Source organism: Lynx rufus, unplaced genomic scaffold (genome assembly GCF_022079265.1).
Source record: "Lynx rufus isolate CCGP_SWC_20201006 ecotype Redwood Valley unplaced genomic scaffold, mLynRuf1.p SCAF_9, whole genome shotgun sequence".
Classification (NCBI taxonomy): Eukaryota; Metazoa; Chordata; class Mammalia; order Carnivora; family Felidae; genus Lynx; species Lynx rufus.
In genome coordinates, this window is record NW_025814897.1 from 98,785,350 (window position 1) to 98,803,175 (window position 17,826).

Genomic DNA, 17,826 nt, shown 5'->3' on the forward strand with positions numbered 1-17,826 from the left:
ATTCCAGTGTTTGTGACTATGTAATAACTCTTCACATTTTCACACTGTTTTGTATTACTTGCTCAACCATTTGATCTTTTGGTTTTGTCCCTGTTGGGATAGAATCTGTAATTCTACATGCCCCATAGCATCTGGGACAGAGGCACACAAGAGACAGTCAAGAAATAGCTGTTGCTGGCAAAAATCCCTGGGGTGGCTCTGTTTTTCCTGTGCGCTTCTGTAAGAGTGGGGCAAATATCTTTCCCCTACTTTCTAGCAAATGGCATTTTGAGGGATGCCTGTAGACAAGACCAAGCTCCCTTCCTGGCCAGCCCAGACACCCATTATGGCTGGTTTCTGGAGACTAGAGGGGACCCGGCTTTTTGGCCAGTTACATCTTCATTCCAGACCCACAGTCCTGGGTAGGAAGCAATCAACAGTGACCTTCTGTCATTCCTACATACCCACCTGTCACTGTTAAGGCTGCCCTAATCGTTAGCAGACCTGGGGCAAGCAGGGGGTGGCGGTACAGAGACGTAGTATGAAGCCAGCTTCTTCTGAGGGGACAGATGGGGCTCCCCACGTAGGACAGCAGCCCCAGAAACAGTGCCTGAGAGAACCTGGGCCCAGCTTGGTTCAATGACCCTGCCCCCTACCAATCACCACCCCCTCCTCCATCCTCCATGGAAACAAACAGAGAAGAGCCTGGTGAGGGCCATGTCATCACTTTAATGATGTAGATCTTTGGTGTTTCCCTCATTAGCAGTCAGACTATCCCCTCTCCTCCCACCACAATGTTTCTATGATGAGTTACAAACAGAAAAGAAATCACATTTTCATACTAAAAACAAAATAATCAGAGCCTTGATTTCTCCACTAGAAACTACACGTACAGTTCAAGATTCCACATGCAACACCTTAAATCACAGACCGAGACCTCACATTCTGACCTGGAGTCTCATCCCCTCCCCCAGCCTTGGGCTGGCTTTGGCCTAGGCTCAGCTAATACTGCCACCCACAGGTGCTGCTCTGAGGGCCTGGGGGCCGGGGGAGAGGAGCCTGGTGGACAAGCCCTGGGGGCCGGCCAGCCTACACCCCCCACTCCTGAGTGAGGACCTGCCCACCATCCCTTGACTCCAACCTCTATCAGGCAAGCAGGCTGCCCCCCCTCCCTTTACTCCATGGTTGTCCCCCATCAGTAAGTGCAGGAAGTCCCTGTCCTCAGGAATCTGGGAGCCTGGCCTGACTCTGACTGTGGTCTCTAGGGGATAAGATGATACAGAGAGGCTGAAGCTCTGGAAGGCTCAGAGATGGAGGTGGTTCCTGGGGGCCAGGCTGCTCCTCCTGCTCTTGGGCTCCTAGTGGCTCTGCCCATGCAACAGGTAGTCAGGGCAAAGGTGCCCCACTGGCCACTGTCCAGGATGGTTTGGCCCAGATCTGGAAGACGGTTCACCCTTCTAAGGCCCTCTGCCCAGGGGCGAGTCTCTTAAGCCATGTTTCTAAGAGAAAGGGGGGGGGGTTCATGGCAGGGATAGCCACTTCCTCCTCCATTCACACGTAGCACAGCAGCATGGCTCCCCTGGGCTCCAGATCCTGGAAGGTTCTAGTCCCCTGAGGCAAGCCTTGCCCATTCGACTGCCTCATGCCCACTGACTCTGACTTCCTCTCGACCCCCCACCCTCTTGCTCCTGTTCCCTGATGCAGCCCGCAGCTCTTCCGCATGTACAGTTCCGAGTCAGCTGTGAGGTCCGGTTTCTGCTCAGCGGTTCGAGGGGAAGCACCAGTACACACGTGTGTCTCTACCTGTTCCGTGGCTCCCTGCTGGGGCCTGCAGCTTCCCCCCTGCCGCCACCACCGCCATCAGCAAGGTGGTTGTTATTGGTCAGGTCGCAGTGCAGGGCTGGTCCTTCGGTGTTGGGCAGGGGGAGGGGGAGGGGGGCGGGGACAGGGGAGGAAGAGGGCAGGGGGGGCTGGGGCAGCTCCCGCCCGGGGACACCAGGCTGGTCCCAGCAGGCTGTCCGGGGGCTCAGGCCCCGCTCTGCCAGCTGCCCAGGCTCCGGGAGCAGTCCCCGAGAGGCGGAGGGCCGGGGCGAGGAGGCGCGGGCGGCCGCGGGCTCAGCGCCCGTCTGGGAGCCACGGTGGATGCGGTGGCTGACGATGATGCTGTTGCCGAAGCCGCCCATGGAGGCCATGGTGGTGCTCTGCTCTCGCTGCACCACAGCTGTCATGCCCCCTTCTGCCATCAGCCGCTGGATCCTGCTGAGGGCATCCTCCCCGCTCGCACCAGACTCCGAGCCCTCACCTGGAAGGCATGGAACACAAGACAGAGGGAATTCGTGGCTGGCCGGGGCCTCTGAGGCAGGCAGGCCACTGTGAGTAGGAGCTGGGGGATTCTTTGCCAAAAGCAAAAATGAGAAGAGTCTAATTCCCTCCTTCTGAGAATCAGAGACTTGAAAGCTAGACAAGACTCCCCAAATGATCATCATTTCCATTTCTGTTTTACCAGTGGGGAAACTGAGGCTTAGGATGGCATGAGGTGGCCAAGGCCACTCAGCCAGTTAAGAAGCAGAGCTGGACCAGAAGACCCTTCCGACACAAGTGGCAGACTAATTACCACACGAGTGAAGGGGACTGAGGTGGATGCAGATGGCTTGCTTTGTCTGCCCTCTGCCTGTCTTGGGTAACCTGGGAGACCCAGCCCCGGACAGGGCATGCTGCCTGGTCTGTAGAAAGAGAGGGCAACTACAGGGTATGGCCCAAAAGCAAACAGTCTGCTCTACTTCATTTCAAAACTGCTGTCTTTTCTGTGTTTTGTTTACTTTCTAAAAGCCCACAAGGAAGACTGGATTTTTAACTGTTCCCTAGAAGGTATTCTGTCTCCTCTCTTCCTCCTTTCCCCACCAGCTTTCCCAAGCTGTTTCCCATTTACTATTCTCCTTGGGCTGGGCTGGATGCCTGATACCCTCATCTTCCCCTGGAGACAGCCAACTGCCCAGACCTGAGGCTTCAGCCCGCATCTCCAGGGAGAGAAAGAAGGTTCTGTTCCTTCTCCAAAGGCCTGAGCATTCCTTTGTGTGGGAGGAGAGGAGACTTAGGCTCAAATCTGTCCCGCACTCACTAGCTGTGTGACCTTGAACAAGTCGCTTAACATCCACCTCCTTCAGTTTCCAGACTTTATAAAAGGGATGAAAACAACTAGCTTACACAGGGTAGAGGAAATGAGATAATGGCACACAGTGGGCACTCAGTCAGTGGTGGCTGTAGTGATTAACCTGGGGTCTGTGAGTGGGGCTCTGTCCTGAGGACCTTCCCTCCGCCTGTGCTCAGCCCTCGGTGGGCTGATCTGAGGCTGTGGGCAACTATGATCAAGGCTCCTGGGCTGCTAGGGCTGGCACTACTGAACTATCAATTTATTTCCTTTGGCTACTTGCTGGCCATTTTGGGATTTTGCAGATTTGGGGGCGCTGATGGTGAGGGTTTTTCTTTTTTGAGTACTTATTGTCAACAGCTATTTTTGTAAGACTTTTTTTGTTCCCTCCCTGTCCAGTCCCTTTTCTCCGCTTTCCTTGTTAGAGCTGCATTTCCAGCCAGTTTCACAGCTTCATGGTGTCTAAAGCCCCATTAGATCTTTCCCTCCTTGTTAGTGCTTGGCAGTCTCATGTTAGGGGTCTTAGATGATTCTCATCAACATTAAGCAGTGGGGACTCTGCCTGGGTTTTCACTTATGTGTGGCTTGCTTTTTTTCCCAGTCCACTCTACTTATCCACCGCCCCCCGCCCCCGCCACCCGCCGGCCCTCAAGGTGGCTGCCCTTCCAAGCTTCCCCCTCAGAAAGCTCAGTGCCAACTCCCAGGGCAGAAGAAAAGGATCTGAAAGGTTCTCAGCACTTCTCTCAGGGGGAGAAGCCTTCCCACAGGGGGGCAGAGGGTAAGCGGAAAGGTCAACCTAGGGCCTCAGTGCCAGCAGAGCTACCACCCTGTGAGCCAAAAGAGCTGCCTGGCGAGGCCCCTGGGGACCTCCTTGTGCTCACTGCCACCCCCACTGCTTTCCAAGAACTCTGTGCACTGAGGGCCTCCCCAGCTGGGTCTGGGATGTGCAGTGGGCTGGCCCAAGGCCCGCTGGCACTGGAACTCATTGTGCTGGGCTCTGTGCCTGGTGAACTATCAGCTCTTCTCATGTAGCTCACTTCCAGGGGCAGGACAGGGCTGCCTTGGTGCCCTAAGGGAGGTGCCACAGCCAGGCCCCCAGGGAGCCCAGCCCCACCTGCCCTTTCCCACTGCACCCATGGCTCTGGTCTTGGCCACCTCTCTCCATGACTGTGGCTGTATTCCCTGATCTTGCTGATCTCTCCCCTTTCCACCCAGCCTCCACGCTGCTATTACCATTCTAATTAATCTCGGATTTACTGAGTTCTGGTTAAGTCCATAATCTGTTTAAAACCCAGCAGCAACAAAAGCCCTCAAAGTTGTCAGGATGCCTTAGCATTACATTTAAGGGCCCTCTGGTCAGGTCCGAGCCACTTCCCAGACTATCCCCTCTTCCTGCACCAATGACCACACCAAACCCAACTAGGCACTTCTGTGTGCCTTCTAATCCCCTGCTCACGTACACCAGGGACACACTGTGGATGTCAAGGTCAATGTAAATACCACCCCACCGGCTCTCTCCCTGAGCCCTTGCAGTGTCCCACTCTTCTCTGTGTGAGTTATCTGTGGCTGTGGCATCTCCCTTCTGGTCTCCAAGTCCCTGAAGGTCTCAGAATAAGTTTTATTTCTCTTTGGGTCCAGTGTCTAATGCACGGCTTTGCACTTGGTGTCTATTTGTCACGTGAATGTGTGGCTGAATAAAAGGGCTCCCAGGCTGCTTACAGGTGCTTCAGACTCAAGGCAGTTTCTGAAACCTAGTCACATGTCGCTCCTCTGCTATGGGAGAAGTACCTACGTGTTTGTTTCCTTTCTGGATTTTTTTTTTTTTTTTTTAAATTTTAAGAGCGAGAGAGACTGAGAGAGAATCCCAGGCAGGCTCCGAGCTGTCAGCACAGAGTCCAATGTGGGGCTCAAACCCAAGAACCATGAGACTGTGACCTGAGTCAAAGTTGGATGCGCAGCAGACTGAGCCACCCAGTTGCCCCTGGACTTGCTTTTTGAAGGGAGAGATGATGGCTTCATCTCTGAATCGGATTCTCTCTGCAACACCTTTGGATTCATGGTGCCTAACACAGTATCATCCATAAAGTAAGTGCTCAAAAGAGACTGGGTGGAAGAAGTTAAACTGTGCCCATGGACGACTTCCTCATGCTTGTGCACACAGCTGTGAGCTGTGCTTCTCTCTCGGGAACCCTAAGCCAAGGCTAAGAGCTGGCACTGGAGGCAGCTGGCACATTCTTCAAGAAAAAAACACACTGGGGCCTAAGGGAAAAGGCAGCCGTGGCTGGGGATCCAAGCTTTTAGCTCGAGGAGCAGTGGTGGCCACAGAGGTTAATTCTACTGTCTCTTTCCCTAGCAAAAGCATTTCTTTTTGTCTTTGAAAAATGGGAAATTGAGTTAGTGTTGACAGGACATTTTTTCCTTGGCAAGTTCTAAGGTACTTTCTGGATGTGGATGCCAGGATGGGATCAGCAAGTTCCCATAAATGCCCTGTAACTGCATTTAATTCTGGGGCTGTCACTGACCAGAAGAGGGGAGCCAGGCTGAGTGGGAAGAGGAGCTGTGCTTCCTGCCCTCAGGGGACCCGCTGGCTTTCTAGTCCCTCACTTTCCATATTCGCTTTTCTCTGGCCCCGGGCCCAGGCTACTGCAGTGGGGCTAATAACTCTCATCTTCACCAGACAAGAAGGAGCCCCGGGCAAGCCTTCTCCGAGATCAGAGACAGAGGAGTACAGCACAGCCACGCTCAGGGGTGGGCCCTTGCTCCGTTAAGTCCATTCATTCCACACACTTCCTGAGCACCTACTGTATGCCAGGCGGGCACTGTTTCAGTGAGGGGAGCAAGCAGTGAGCCCTGGGAACGCACCCCTCCCTTTCTGAGTGACAGGGTAGGGAAGGTTTAAAGGTGGACAAGCTAAAAAGCTGACACCTGCAAATTCCCCCTGGGGCAGGCTCTTCCTGGACATCCTAGAATGAGCGGAATGGGTTTTAATCAAATTTTTACAGAGCAAGAAAATGAGTAGTAGCCTGGGAACCTTTTGGTGCTGACGGGGAAGGGGCTAAGGGAGGGGCAGCCCCAGAGTGTGAATTACTCAGGTAGAGCTGCCTGCCCCACTAATCTAGCTGGGCCTCTAGTGAGTAGGGATGTATCCCTCCTGGCCCCACCTCCTAGCTACGCCAACAAGAAGGGTTAGCTAACTTAACGAAGGGTTTCTTCTACATGTTCCGGCAGGTGTGGCCGCCAGTTTGCCAGTAAGGTGAGAGAGGAGGCAGGGGTGGGGGTGGGGATGTGCAGAGCTGCCATGCCTGCCTGCTGGAAGGGGATGGGGGGGCCAGGGAGGACACCTGCACCCAAGGAGACTCTTGCTTCCCGGTCCCTTGCCTTGCTACCAGAGTGGTAGGAGTGGTAGGTGGTCCAGTGGGGTAATTAAGCACCTCAGAACAAGGCTCCTGGCCCCAGGAGACATGAGGCTGGCCAGTGACACCCTTCCCTGCAACCCACACCTCTCCCTTACTTCTGTCTAGGTGAGGGTCTTCTGCAAAGGACTGGGATGCTAAGAAGGGTTGTGCTCCCGAGCTCTAGGCAAAGGTCACCGGGCCTCAGACAGATGCAGAGAGCTATCCAAGCCTACTCTGCCCACACTTCAGCGCCAGATGGCTACTCTTGCTAAAGAGTGCTTCTGGCCTCTGAATGGTTCACCCTCCACCACCTGCTCTCCTTTATGGCGGGGGAGACAGGAAGGGAATGAGGTTCAGGCCTCTGAAACTGGCAAGAACCCCACAAAGAGTCACGGGCCTCAGCTGGGGAGGTGGCCTGGGCCACAGACCAAAAAAGGATTCAACTTTTAAAAATTTCAGTTCACTAACTAGAAATTAAATAAAAATTAAAAAACAAATAAAAAATTTCAGTTGATGACAGTGAGAGGCACAGTGCCCTGTGGGGTGACTAGAGTGTGAAAAGCTATTCCCTGGGGGAGACACAGGTGAATTTGTTACACGCCGCATGCACACCATGGCTTTTCCTTCTGTGGACGTTTTTTTGAGCAAATGGCTCAACACAGACCTAAAGCATATGTGTCTGGCTGGAGGCTGCTGCCTTGTTTGGAGCTCCAACCGGCAAGGGGGCTGGGGTGGGGGTAAGGAGAGTGACTGAGTGAGAACAGCCTGCTTAACACAGCTGTCGACAGACTCCAAAGTGGCTCGAGCTCTACCGCTGGGAAGTGCTAATTGGTTCTCAGAAGTGTGAGGCCAGCACAGAGCCAGGGCTGATGCTGGCTGAGCTACACCTGAGGTAGGTGAAGGACGGGGCTGCTGGTATGCCGGCTGTAGCCAGAAGGGCAAGGAGCCATGGGTGTAATAGCAGCTTGACAAGCTATCCTGTGGGCTGGCCCTGGAAGCCCAAGGTCTGGTGTGCTTGTCCGTGGAATGAGAGCTCGCACCAGTGAGTCTCTCTTGCAGTCTTTCCCATCTACACTACTTCCTGTGTGCTCTCTCTGGAAGAACAACCTGGGTCCTCCAAGTTTTAGAGGAGGAGGTGGTCAGGGTACTTGGTGGGAGTGGAGCAAAGCTGTAAGAGCAACTCAGCTTCCACTGGGTGGAAACAGTGACCCAGATCAGGGAGATGCTGTTCCTGCCTGAGGAGGCTCCTAACGCCACCAGGGGAACATTCCCCAAGCAGTCAGAGGGTAGTCATTCTGAGAGGGGAGGGCCCTTTCTCAGCACCACGGTCTCTGCGGACAGACCAGGAGGGGTGATGAAGGTCCCAACTGCCCATTCCCAGTCATATTTCCCCTCTGGTGTTACGTGACTCTTACCTTCACCGGGACCCAAAGCTGCTGTCCCTGGCTCCTGTATCTCCCTCTCCGTCTGTGTTTCTGCATTCTGCAGCTGAAGGGCCAGAGTCTGGGTGCCCTGAGATGTCACTGAGGTGGTGGGGTTCCGGGGTTGCAGCCCAATTGCATTCATCAGACCCATGTCTCTGTCAGTCCTCCACGTGGCTCTGCTGGTTCTAGGGAGGGAAGGGCAGACTGAAGTCAGGCAGGGTTTGGGACAGTAGGCCTCATAGAGTTCCACTTGTTCCACGCCACTCCTCAGGGAACAGTCCCCTGGACCAGGGCCCACAGGCTAAGACGAGAAAGAAGCCCTGTGCTGCTGCAGCTACCTCCCAAAAGTAGTTAACTCAGCTGTGTCCTTTCTCCTCCAGATCAGGGCAAGCTCTGGGACAATGAGAGGAAGCTGCAGAACCATCCAATTTTGCAAAGCCAGTTAGTACAGTCACTCCCTTAAACAATGAGGATTTTTCTGGGGAGGTAGAGAAGGCTCATCTTAAGACTCTTAGGGGCGCCTGGGTGGCTCAGTCGGTTAAGCATCTGACTTTGGCTCAGGTCATGATCTCGTGGTTCAAGAGTTCGAGCCCCGCATCAGGCTCCGTGCTCACAGCTCGGAGCCTGGAGCCTGCTTCGGATTCTGTGTCTCCCTCTCTCTCAGAGACTCTGTCTCTCTCTCAAAAATAAATAAACATTAAAAAAAAAAAAAACAGAACACCTCTTATCCACGTTCAGGAAGCCACCAGCTGAGATCTGTGGGACAAAGGGTGAGCAGTAGAAGGGACCTTTCCTCTCTTAGCTTTTCCTTCCTTCCTTCTAACTATATGCTGACAAGATTCCAGTTTAAATTCCTGGAATTTCCATTGGATCTCCACTTTGGAGGAAAAGCATCAGGATTCTTATGAGGCCCTTCTGGGCTCCTCCTTCAGGGCCTTCTGACAACAGACCCTTGAAGGTAGGCAGCCCAGCTGACCTATGAATAACGCCCAGGCCCAAAGCTAGCACCCCTTTTCTTGCGCATTTCCCAGGCACTGACCCTTGGGATAGATACAGCTGGCAGCAGAGGGGGCCCAGGACTTCCATGACAGTCACCAGCTACTCATTTCTAGCTGCTTCTGGGGACTATTCTTCTAGCCATGTCCTGTAATTCTTCTAGGAAGCAGTGATGCCCTTGCATGTATTACTGACCCATCACTTTTTTCTCATGTTTCAGTCTTCCTTAATACATTGCTAAGAGGATCAGTACGAGGTTCCTACTCTAACTGGCTCCTGGGATGTGTCTGTCCCTGGATGCTAGCTCCGGGCAGCTTGGTCCCTGAGGCCCTGGTCACCTGCGGTATTGTCCACAGATTCTCCCTGGGCTCCCAGCACTCTTCTTGTGGACAGCATCCCTCCCTAGTGCTCTGTCTTCTCCCGTCACCCCAGTGTGCCCAGATACCATGGCCAGGATGGGAGAAGCCCACAGGATGTCCTAGCTTATTCTCAGTCAAGACTCTAAGAGCAGAGCATGTTCTCGTCCTTTGCCATAGAATACTTTTCTCGAATCCAACTGTGTGCAAAAGCTCAATGCATGAAGCAGATCAAAGAGGAGCTGCTGTGGCTGAGGAGAGGCACCCAGAGAGCCCCGGAGCAGTCTGAGGGCACTGCTTGAGAGCCCACTGGAAACAGGAGGAAGGGACAGGCCTCCAACAGCTGTGCCCTCCTCCTTCCCAAACTCACCCTGGCCTTTCACTGCTCCTGCTGCTGGAGTGGACAGTGAAGACAGTCTCGTTTAGCTGGTCCCAGTAGTACTCAACACCAGAGTTCAAGGCCCTGAAAAGCAGTTGGGAAGGGTGGAGGAGAAAAGGTGGAGAGCATTAGAAAGAGAATGGCCAGAACTCCTTACACCTCCTAGGCTCTGTAGCCTGTGGCCTGGTAGCCCTCCTTCATCTCTCCTTTGTCTCTCTTGGGGCTGAGCTGAGACAAGGACTGGAGATTTCCACCAGGAAGCGCAGTGCTGGAGCAGTGCGGACAAATCTCCAACAGCCCAAATGCCTGTAGTGGTGGGTTTTTAGCCTCTTCCTTCCTCTGAACAGTGCCTCACCAGCTCCTCCTCAGGCCTAAGAGATAGCTAAAAAATAGCCACACTGTACGCAGGCAGTGGGCTGAGTGTTCTTCAGGCATAAAGAAAGGAGCTAAGATAGCAAATGAGAGACTGGGGAGGCCCTGGAGGGACGGGGTGCCACAGACAGCCCTGCCTCAAGTGTGGGCTTAGTGATCCGAAATAGAGAAAGCACAGGCTCCTGCCACTGGGTCTTCCCTGCTGCCGTGGGGCAGGGAGGAAGGAAAACCAGGGCATCTTGCCATTCTTAATTTGCCTGGAGCTCAGAAGTCTAAGCAGGGAAAAGCCCCCACTGAGCCAGAATAGTCCACAAGGCTTTCTATTCTAGACCTAGAGCCTCCTTTGCCAGGGCAGGCTGGGCTAGCAGTGGGGAAAGGTGCTCCTAGAGAAGACGGCCCTGTGAGTGTCCCCATACTTCCTACTGGCGTAGAAGAGAGACCCTCGAGTGGCCACTGGCCGCACTGCTGACAGCGGAGAGGAGTTTCTATCTGTCCAGTTCTCCAGACTGCCAACCTTGCCCTGCTTCCTCCTTTCCCTGTAATGGACCATCAAGCGGTTCTGCCAGTGTCATAGGGCACCGCTGCCAGGAGGGAAGCAGTGGCTTCTGACGTTTCCATGACGACTTACCATCACAGGCAGCAGCCCCGTTACACAGACTGCTTTGCTTTTAAAGATTCTTTCCAGGAAGAGGCGTTACCTAGCAGTCACTGTGGTTGAGGGTGGGGTGCTGTGCTGAAGGTGTGGATAGGAGATGAGGAAGAGGTGTCTGGGCCCATCAGAACTTTGGTGTCCCTGGGGCGTCCAGCTGGCTCAGTGCGAAGAGCATGAGACTCCTGGACATCGGGATCATGAGTTCATGCCCCACACTGGGCACAGACCTCACTTTAAAATTAAAAAACAAAAAAACAAAAAAACCAGAACTCTGGTGTCCCTGTGGAGACTGTTAAGAGATACTCAAAACAGCCAGTTCTGCTCTTAAATGAGACAGGGCATGAGCACTGTGCTTGAAGAGCACAGCCGTGGACTGAACTGTACCCCCCCCAAATCCATATATTGGAACACTATCCCCCAGTGTGACTATAGCTGGACATAGGGTCTTTAGGAGGTAGTTAAGGTGAAATGAGGTCATGCAGGTAAGACTCTAATCCAACAGAGCTGTGGCTTTATAAGAAAGTAAGAAAAGGGGGTGTCTGGCTGGCTCAGTCAGTGGAGCATGTGACTCTTGATCTCGGGGTTGTAAAGTTCAAGACCCACACTGTGTGTAGAGATTACTTAAAAATAAAGTTTAAAACAAAAAAACAAAAAACAAACAAGAAAAAAGAAGAACAAGGGTAAGAAAGAGATCTCATGCACGCGCTCTCTCTCCTCACCACTGTGTGAGGACACAGTGAGAAGACAGCCCTTACAAGAACCCAACCATGTTGGCCCCTGATCTGAGACTTCAGCCTTCAGAGCTGTGAGGAAATAAATTTCTGTTGATTAAGCCCTCCAGTCTGTGGTGGTCTGCTTTGGATGCCCAAGCTAAGACAAGCTCCAGTGAAAGCTAGCTTTTCAACTGAGAGGCCTAGGGCATTCTTCTTTAACGGCAGAACTTCTTCAATAAAGAGCAGAGAAATCAGGGGCACCTGGGTGGCTCAATTAGTTAAGTGTCTGACTTCGGCTCAGGTCATGATCTTACGGTTCATGGGTTCGAGCCCCGCGTCAGGCTCTGTGCTGACAGCTCAGAGCCTGGAGCCTGCTTCGGATTCTGTGTCTCCCTCTTTCTCTGCCCCTTGCCCGCTTGCATTCTCTTTCTCAAAAATAAATAAACATTAAAAAAAAAAAAAAGCAGAGAAATCAAAGCCAGTGGGTCAAGAGGATAAGCCAGGAAAAGACAGCTGTGGGGGAGTCAAGTAAGGTGCTTCCTTCCTAAACAGGATTAGCCAGGACGGGCACCTGACAGGGCTCGGATGAGGAGGGACTGTGTGTCAGGAGGCTGTGCTACTGCAGGTGAAAGGAAACCAACCTAGGCCTGAGCCCCTTATCTGTCTTTCAAGGGTCATGAAGATTCTGGGGACTGGGCTTCACCTGAGGGCACACCAGCAACTTTGGAGGGAAAGGGCCACAGTCAGACACAAGTACCCTTCATTCCCTGCTCTGTACTAACCCCTCTTGGCTACCCCTGAGGGCCTGCTGGGCTGCGGATTTGGTGTGATCTTCAAACCATCCCTTTAAGAAGGAGCAGCTCCTTCCCCTTTGGAACATTCAGTTATTTTTGTGGGCATTGTCTGAGAACAGCAGGGCGCTGCAGGGCACAGGTGACAGGAGAGGACCTTCCATTAGGGAAGAGGCAAATGACTAGAGGTCAACAGCAGAGACCTCCAAAAACAAAGTCATCACTATAGCTTCTGATGAGCCAAATCCTGGCTGCATGAGGCACCATGTGAAGCCAGCTGCCAGGGAGCCTTTGATTTACAAACTTGTCAAGATTTATTGACAGGTGGCAATACCATCTGGGTCCCTGCCAAATCCTTCCTCTGTAATTTTTGCTAGCCAGGGCTGGTTAGTGACAACAAACTGTTCACACTAAACCTACGCCGAGCTATGCACTGCGTGACCAAGAACCTTCCTTCCTGTCTCAGAAGACCAGCCACCTGAAGGCCCATTCTATGAGCTGGAACTGTTAGCATGATGCTGATGGTCAAAGCGTCCCCTAAACACTTTCCATCTGGCAGCATGCATTGTGAGCTCAGAACTGTGAATTTGGGACATTCGGTGCTGAGGTCAACAGCCAACAGAAGGAGGCAATGGAGACTGGCAGATGTGCCGTCTAGGCCCCCCCTTCCTTTCTGCCCCCCACCAACAGGTCTACTGTTCACCCTGATTTGTTCTGCTTTCTGTGGTCAGAGCAGCTCGACTACAGCACGCTCATGTTTTTGAAAGTTTGGATAGAATTCCAGGTACTGTACCAAGGATCAGAGTTGAAGATACACTCTCTAGCTACTGGAACTGTTAGCCTTCAATACCCAGTATCACTGATTTCCATCTACAAGCTGAAGAATGGTCCCGACTCATCTCCTTTCTCCTTGGGTCTTAGGATCAAACAGTCACTGTTTGCCTTAGGTTCTTCCTGGAAGCCAGACCAATACACAAAAGTATGAAGAAGCATGGAAGGCCAATCAGGGTCAATCTTTCCTTCCTTTTTTTTTTTTTTTAAATGTTTATTTATCTTTGAGAGAGAGAGAGAGAGAGAGAGAGTGCACAAGCGAGGGAGGGACAGAGAGAAAGGGAGACACAGAATCCAAAGCAGGCTCCAGGCTCTGAGCTGTCAGCACAGAGCCTGACGTGCGGCTCGAACTTATGAACCGTGAGATCATGACCTGAGCCAAAACCAAGAGTCAGATGCTTAACCGACTGAGCCACACAGGCGCCCCAGCGTCAGCCTTTTCAAATGGACTTCCGCTTCACACCTGGATTCCTTCAGTAGCAGCTGTAAGCTGTGCTCGAACTCACGACTGTGAGATCAAGACCTGAGCCAGGATCAAAATTCGGACGCTTCACCAACTGAGCCACCCAGATGCCCTTAAAGATTTTATTTTTAAGTATTCTCTTTACCCAAAGTGGCACCCAAACTCACAACTCTGAGATCAAGAGCCACATGCTCCACTGACTGAGCTAGCCAGGCACCCCTAAACTTCTGAACATCTAGGGAATATTCCCTTTGAGAACATCCTTCTTTCTTCTGTCACTTACATGGCTGCAGAGGCTTGGCCCACATGGCTGTCTCTTTGGAAAGAAGGACAGGCATCTATCCCCACTATCTCTGCCAAGTGGGAAAGAGCTGGCACCTGGCTCTTGTGGGGCAGCCTGAAACATGAAGTCTCTGTGGCTCCTCTTTTGACTCGGGGATCTGCCTTTTCCCTCCTTGGTCAGTGATGCTTGATTGCAATCACTGTTTACAGTGGTAGCTCCCTCTTAAGGGACAGAGCTGACAGGGCCCCACACTCAGCCAGGGGGCCAGATGCCCCACGGTCCCGGCCTAGTTTCTTCTGGCATGAGTCCCTCAATTCTGTCTTCAGAGCTGACTCTGAGAAGCAGTGGTCTTCCCAGCAACACCTCCCCCCCATTTGTAGGGCTGATCTATGAAGCCGGAAGTGAGCAAGCACCCCCTCACATCAATCTGGTACTTCACGCCCACTATGGTTATCACTGGGGGTGTTGGCTGGGCTGGCAGTCAGCCAGAGGCGCAGCAGCAGCTTGGGAGGAGTGGCGGGTGGGGGAGCAAAGCAAAGGAGAAAGGAGCACCTCACTGCTCGGAAGGGTGGGGTGACGGGGCTATCCGCCACCCTACTGGCTTTGTGCAGGGGCTACAGGGCCAGCTGTTCATCTCCTCACCTGTCCTAAGAATTTCTTACCCTGGAGCAATGGGGATTTCCTTAGGCCTTGTTCTACCTCAGTGGGTTTTCAGTGCCACGAGAGATGCCCCAGGGGCTTGTGACCTCTGTCTTTGTGCTTGGACAGAGTGTGGAGGCTAAGACAATGGAGGAGAAATCAAGAGCAGGACCGAAAGCACAAAACGGAGGTGCAGCTGCCTGTGTCTGTGGACAAAGACGGCCACCTGTTTTAGAGGGAGGGCTGTAATCCTGGCCCAGCTGGCTGGCTGGCTGCTGTGCCCTCGGGAAAGGGTGTGCCAGAACTGTATCACAAGGGGATGGGCGGTGAGCCTCAGGCATCTGCCTACTGGAGACACAACCCTGAGCTCCTACTTCCCTATTCATTTGTTCTCCTCATTTTAGGCCAGAGACCAACCACCAACTATTCAAAAGATGTGAACATTCTCACTCCTCTCTCATTTCCCACCGCGTCCCCATCATCTGACCGCTTAAATGCCTCAACGTAACCTAGAGCTGCATTCTTTACCTGAGGTCTTAAGAGAGTTACGAAATCGTGTGTTCTTGTGGTATGTTTTTCTGCAGAAAAATGTACGTTGTTTCCATCAGAATTTCAAAGGTGTTTGTGATTGAAAAAAGGTTAAAAAAAAAACCCACAAAAACCAGCTGTAGGAAAGAGCTCTGGACTGGACAGTCAGGAAGCCTAATTCTGTCTCTGATCTGCTGGGAGACCTGGGTTGAGTCTTCCCTTCTTTACCAGAATACTGCTCTGAGGCCAAATCCCACAGATATGAAGGGGACTGAGAAGCAGAGAAACTCTGAACAACCTGGGACAGAGTCATGTCTGTCTTAATTTGCATAGTCCCCTTAAATACACACCCTAAGATTTGGGGCATTTGCCAAAAGGACCCAAGAAATCAGGAGAAACAGCAACCCCAAGACAGGTAGGCCAAGCTAGCTCTCTCTCTCTCAGGCCAACGCAACTTGGTCTGCGATGGGACGCTGTTTGTGCTGTCAAATACTGGTGGCTCCCTTGCTCCTGGAAGAGGCCTGAGTTCCTGCAGCTAAGAGTTCCCCAGGCAGCCCAGGATGGCTCCAGCCTAGTGAAGCTGGATCTTGAAGACGACATATGGGGAGAAAAGAGAGAAGAGAGGCCAAAGCCAGCTTCATGTTTGGCTGAGGTGTCTGTGACTCACACCAAGTGCGGAGGCCGGGGTTTCAGACACAAAAGCCTTTGTGGGACCACGACAACCTGGAAGTAGAGACTGTGCCTCGGGAGGGGCAGGCCACTTCTGCAAGGGACGGGGATGGGAGTTTGCCTGGCACAAAGGTTAGTGGCTGGAGCTACAGACAAGACAATAATGTTGAGGAAGGATGTCTTGGGGAAATGGGGACTAAGAAGGGCCTATAACTACAGTGTTGTTAAGAATAAAATTATGGTCCAGAATTCTGTGCCAGCTTTGGAGAAGATGTCTATTAGACTCCTCTTATAAATGTCTAAGAGGCAGAGATAAGATAAGCAGTCTCATGTGCTTTGGGGAAAAAGAAGGAGTTGAGAGCAGACTGATTCCACGGCTACGGTCATGCCAGAGGGAGGGCAGAGACAGACCCAGCGACGGGGCTAACAGTGGCACGGTCATTCAAAGAGGCAGGCACGGTTCTGGAAAGGCACAAGGAGCTAGCGAAAGGGGCTCTCTGGACACAGAGCCTGAGGACAGTGCAGCTGGCAGGACCACAGTCTCAGATGGCAGCCTCTCTTTGGGAGGGGCTCCAAAAATTCAGGATAGAATGGAAAGAGCTCCCCTTAGAACCGGGTTTCCTTTCTCCTGAGCTACTGACCTAGCTCAGCTGACAAGGGCTCAGTCACCAGTCATCTACGAGGCCACAAGAACTGACCCAAATACACACCCTAGGAAAAATCACCAAAGGCCCTATTAAAAGGCAAAGTGGACACTTCCAACAGCCAGAGACCCTACCAGACCAGTCACGCCATGCTCTGTGATCTGCAGAACACCCTGGGAGAAGGCGCTGCACCAAGTGAAGGACAGCATTAGGACGGTCTGGAGGCAGAAGTGGCATTTAGTCTGCTGGAACCCTGCAGCGGCCCACGCAGCAATCAGCCTGATCTGCACTGAAGCACAGAGCTTCACGCGCCCCACCTGGCTGGGTCTGGAAACTGATGACAGACCTGGCTGACTCCCAGGGTCTCAAGTGAAAGAATAGACTTCTGTCCTCCAAAACACCACAAGGGGAAGGGGTGTCATCAGGACCCAACACAGAGGTGCTATGGTTCCCTGTCCCCTCCTACCCCTTACTTCAAGACCGAATAATCGTTTTGATTTTAAATGGAGCTTTCCAATCTGCCTTCACTGTTATGAAGCACAAGCAGAAAGGAAAACAGGCAGGACACAGAGCCAGGCTGCTAGAGATCAGTGGCCTGACAAATTAGGGCTTTAACAATACTCTTATTTCCAATTTTATTTCCTAAGTTATGACTATGGCATTTATACAAACCTAAGACCACCTGTTGAATTTTTCAAAAAGCGTTTAGAAAAGAATCTTTGATATCTATGCTTTTGCCTGCAGGGAAATTTTACTATCACTAGGGAACCAGAGAACAAGAGAAAACAAAGAAAAAAAATACCGCCTTAGGTTTAAGAAGACATAATAACTAAACCAGTCTTTTGAAGATTTCTGGGACGGAGAGCTAACGCTAGCAACCTCAAGTTAAAAGGACCCTCCATGGAGTGACGCAGAGAATGAGGCAGGCTCTAGCAGAATTTCGATTTCCCTTCTACAAGACCCCACCTCACGGCCAGACCCACAGATGGTGCTGATTACTCACGTCCTCAGCCTGGATGACCCCCTCCCACCCGTGCTGCCGCCCGCCCTGGGCCACTCACTCTGGTCGGCAGATCACCAGGTCTCCTTTGTTGGTACCATAGGCCAGGCCAAGCCCTGGCTCGGGCAGCCAACGGGCAGAGTTGATGCTGACATGTCTCCGCTGGTCGGCAGGCATGGGATAAAGGACGTTGAAAACTCTCTGGGTGGGGGAGAAAAGAGGGAAGAAAAGAGAATTCGAGGAGAAACAATTTGTTACCAAGAATAACCAAGTCCCTTCTATGGCCGGAAGCAAGTTAACCACAGGGAGGAAAGGAGCCAGTTAGGCTGGGAACAGAAGGCCTCTTACACATACTGCAGAACTTGAGGTGGCAGGGGGAGCCTGGGGCCCTCGACTTTAGGAGAAGGCTACAACTCTGTCCAGCAAGGCTAGGGGTCACTTAGGCTTTTCTGCAGGAAGCTTGCTCATGCTTTCCTTAACATAACAACCTTTTAGCTCTTCTCACTTCGTGGCTTTACGGTAGCCCCCTGGAAAGGCTGTCAGAGCTCCACTCCCCAGGAAGGT

At 52.4% G+C, this 17,826-nt stretch overlaps 1 protein-coding gene across 11 annotated transcripts in view; it reads right to left on the reverse strand.

Annotated features, from left to right (window-relative positions):
• Positions 1-688: 688 nt before the first annotated feature.
• AMBRA1 (autophagy and beclin 1 regulator 1) overlaps positions 689-17,826 on the reverse strand; it is a 179,506-nt gene continuing 162,368 nt past the window's right edge. For 10 of the 11 annotated variants that reach the window (XM_047072303.1, XM_047072313.1, XM_047072311.1 and 7 more), the window contains 4 exons: positions 17,324-17,463; positions 9,669-9,761; positions 7,938-8,131; positions 689-2,281 (listed from right to left, as the gene is read on the reverse strand). In XM_047072303.1, the coding sequence (XP_046928259.1) occupies positions 1,779-2,281; positions 7,938-8,131; positions 9,669-9,761; positions 17,324-17,463 (930 nt within the window). In that variant the 3' untranslated portion in view covers positions 689-1,778. The remainder of the gene's footprint in view (positions 2,282-7,937; positions 8,132-9,668; positions 9,762-17,323; positions 17,464-17,826) is intronic. The other variant, XM_047072308.1, reaches the window with a different exon arrangement.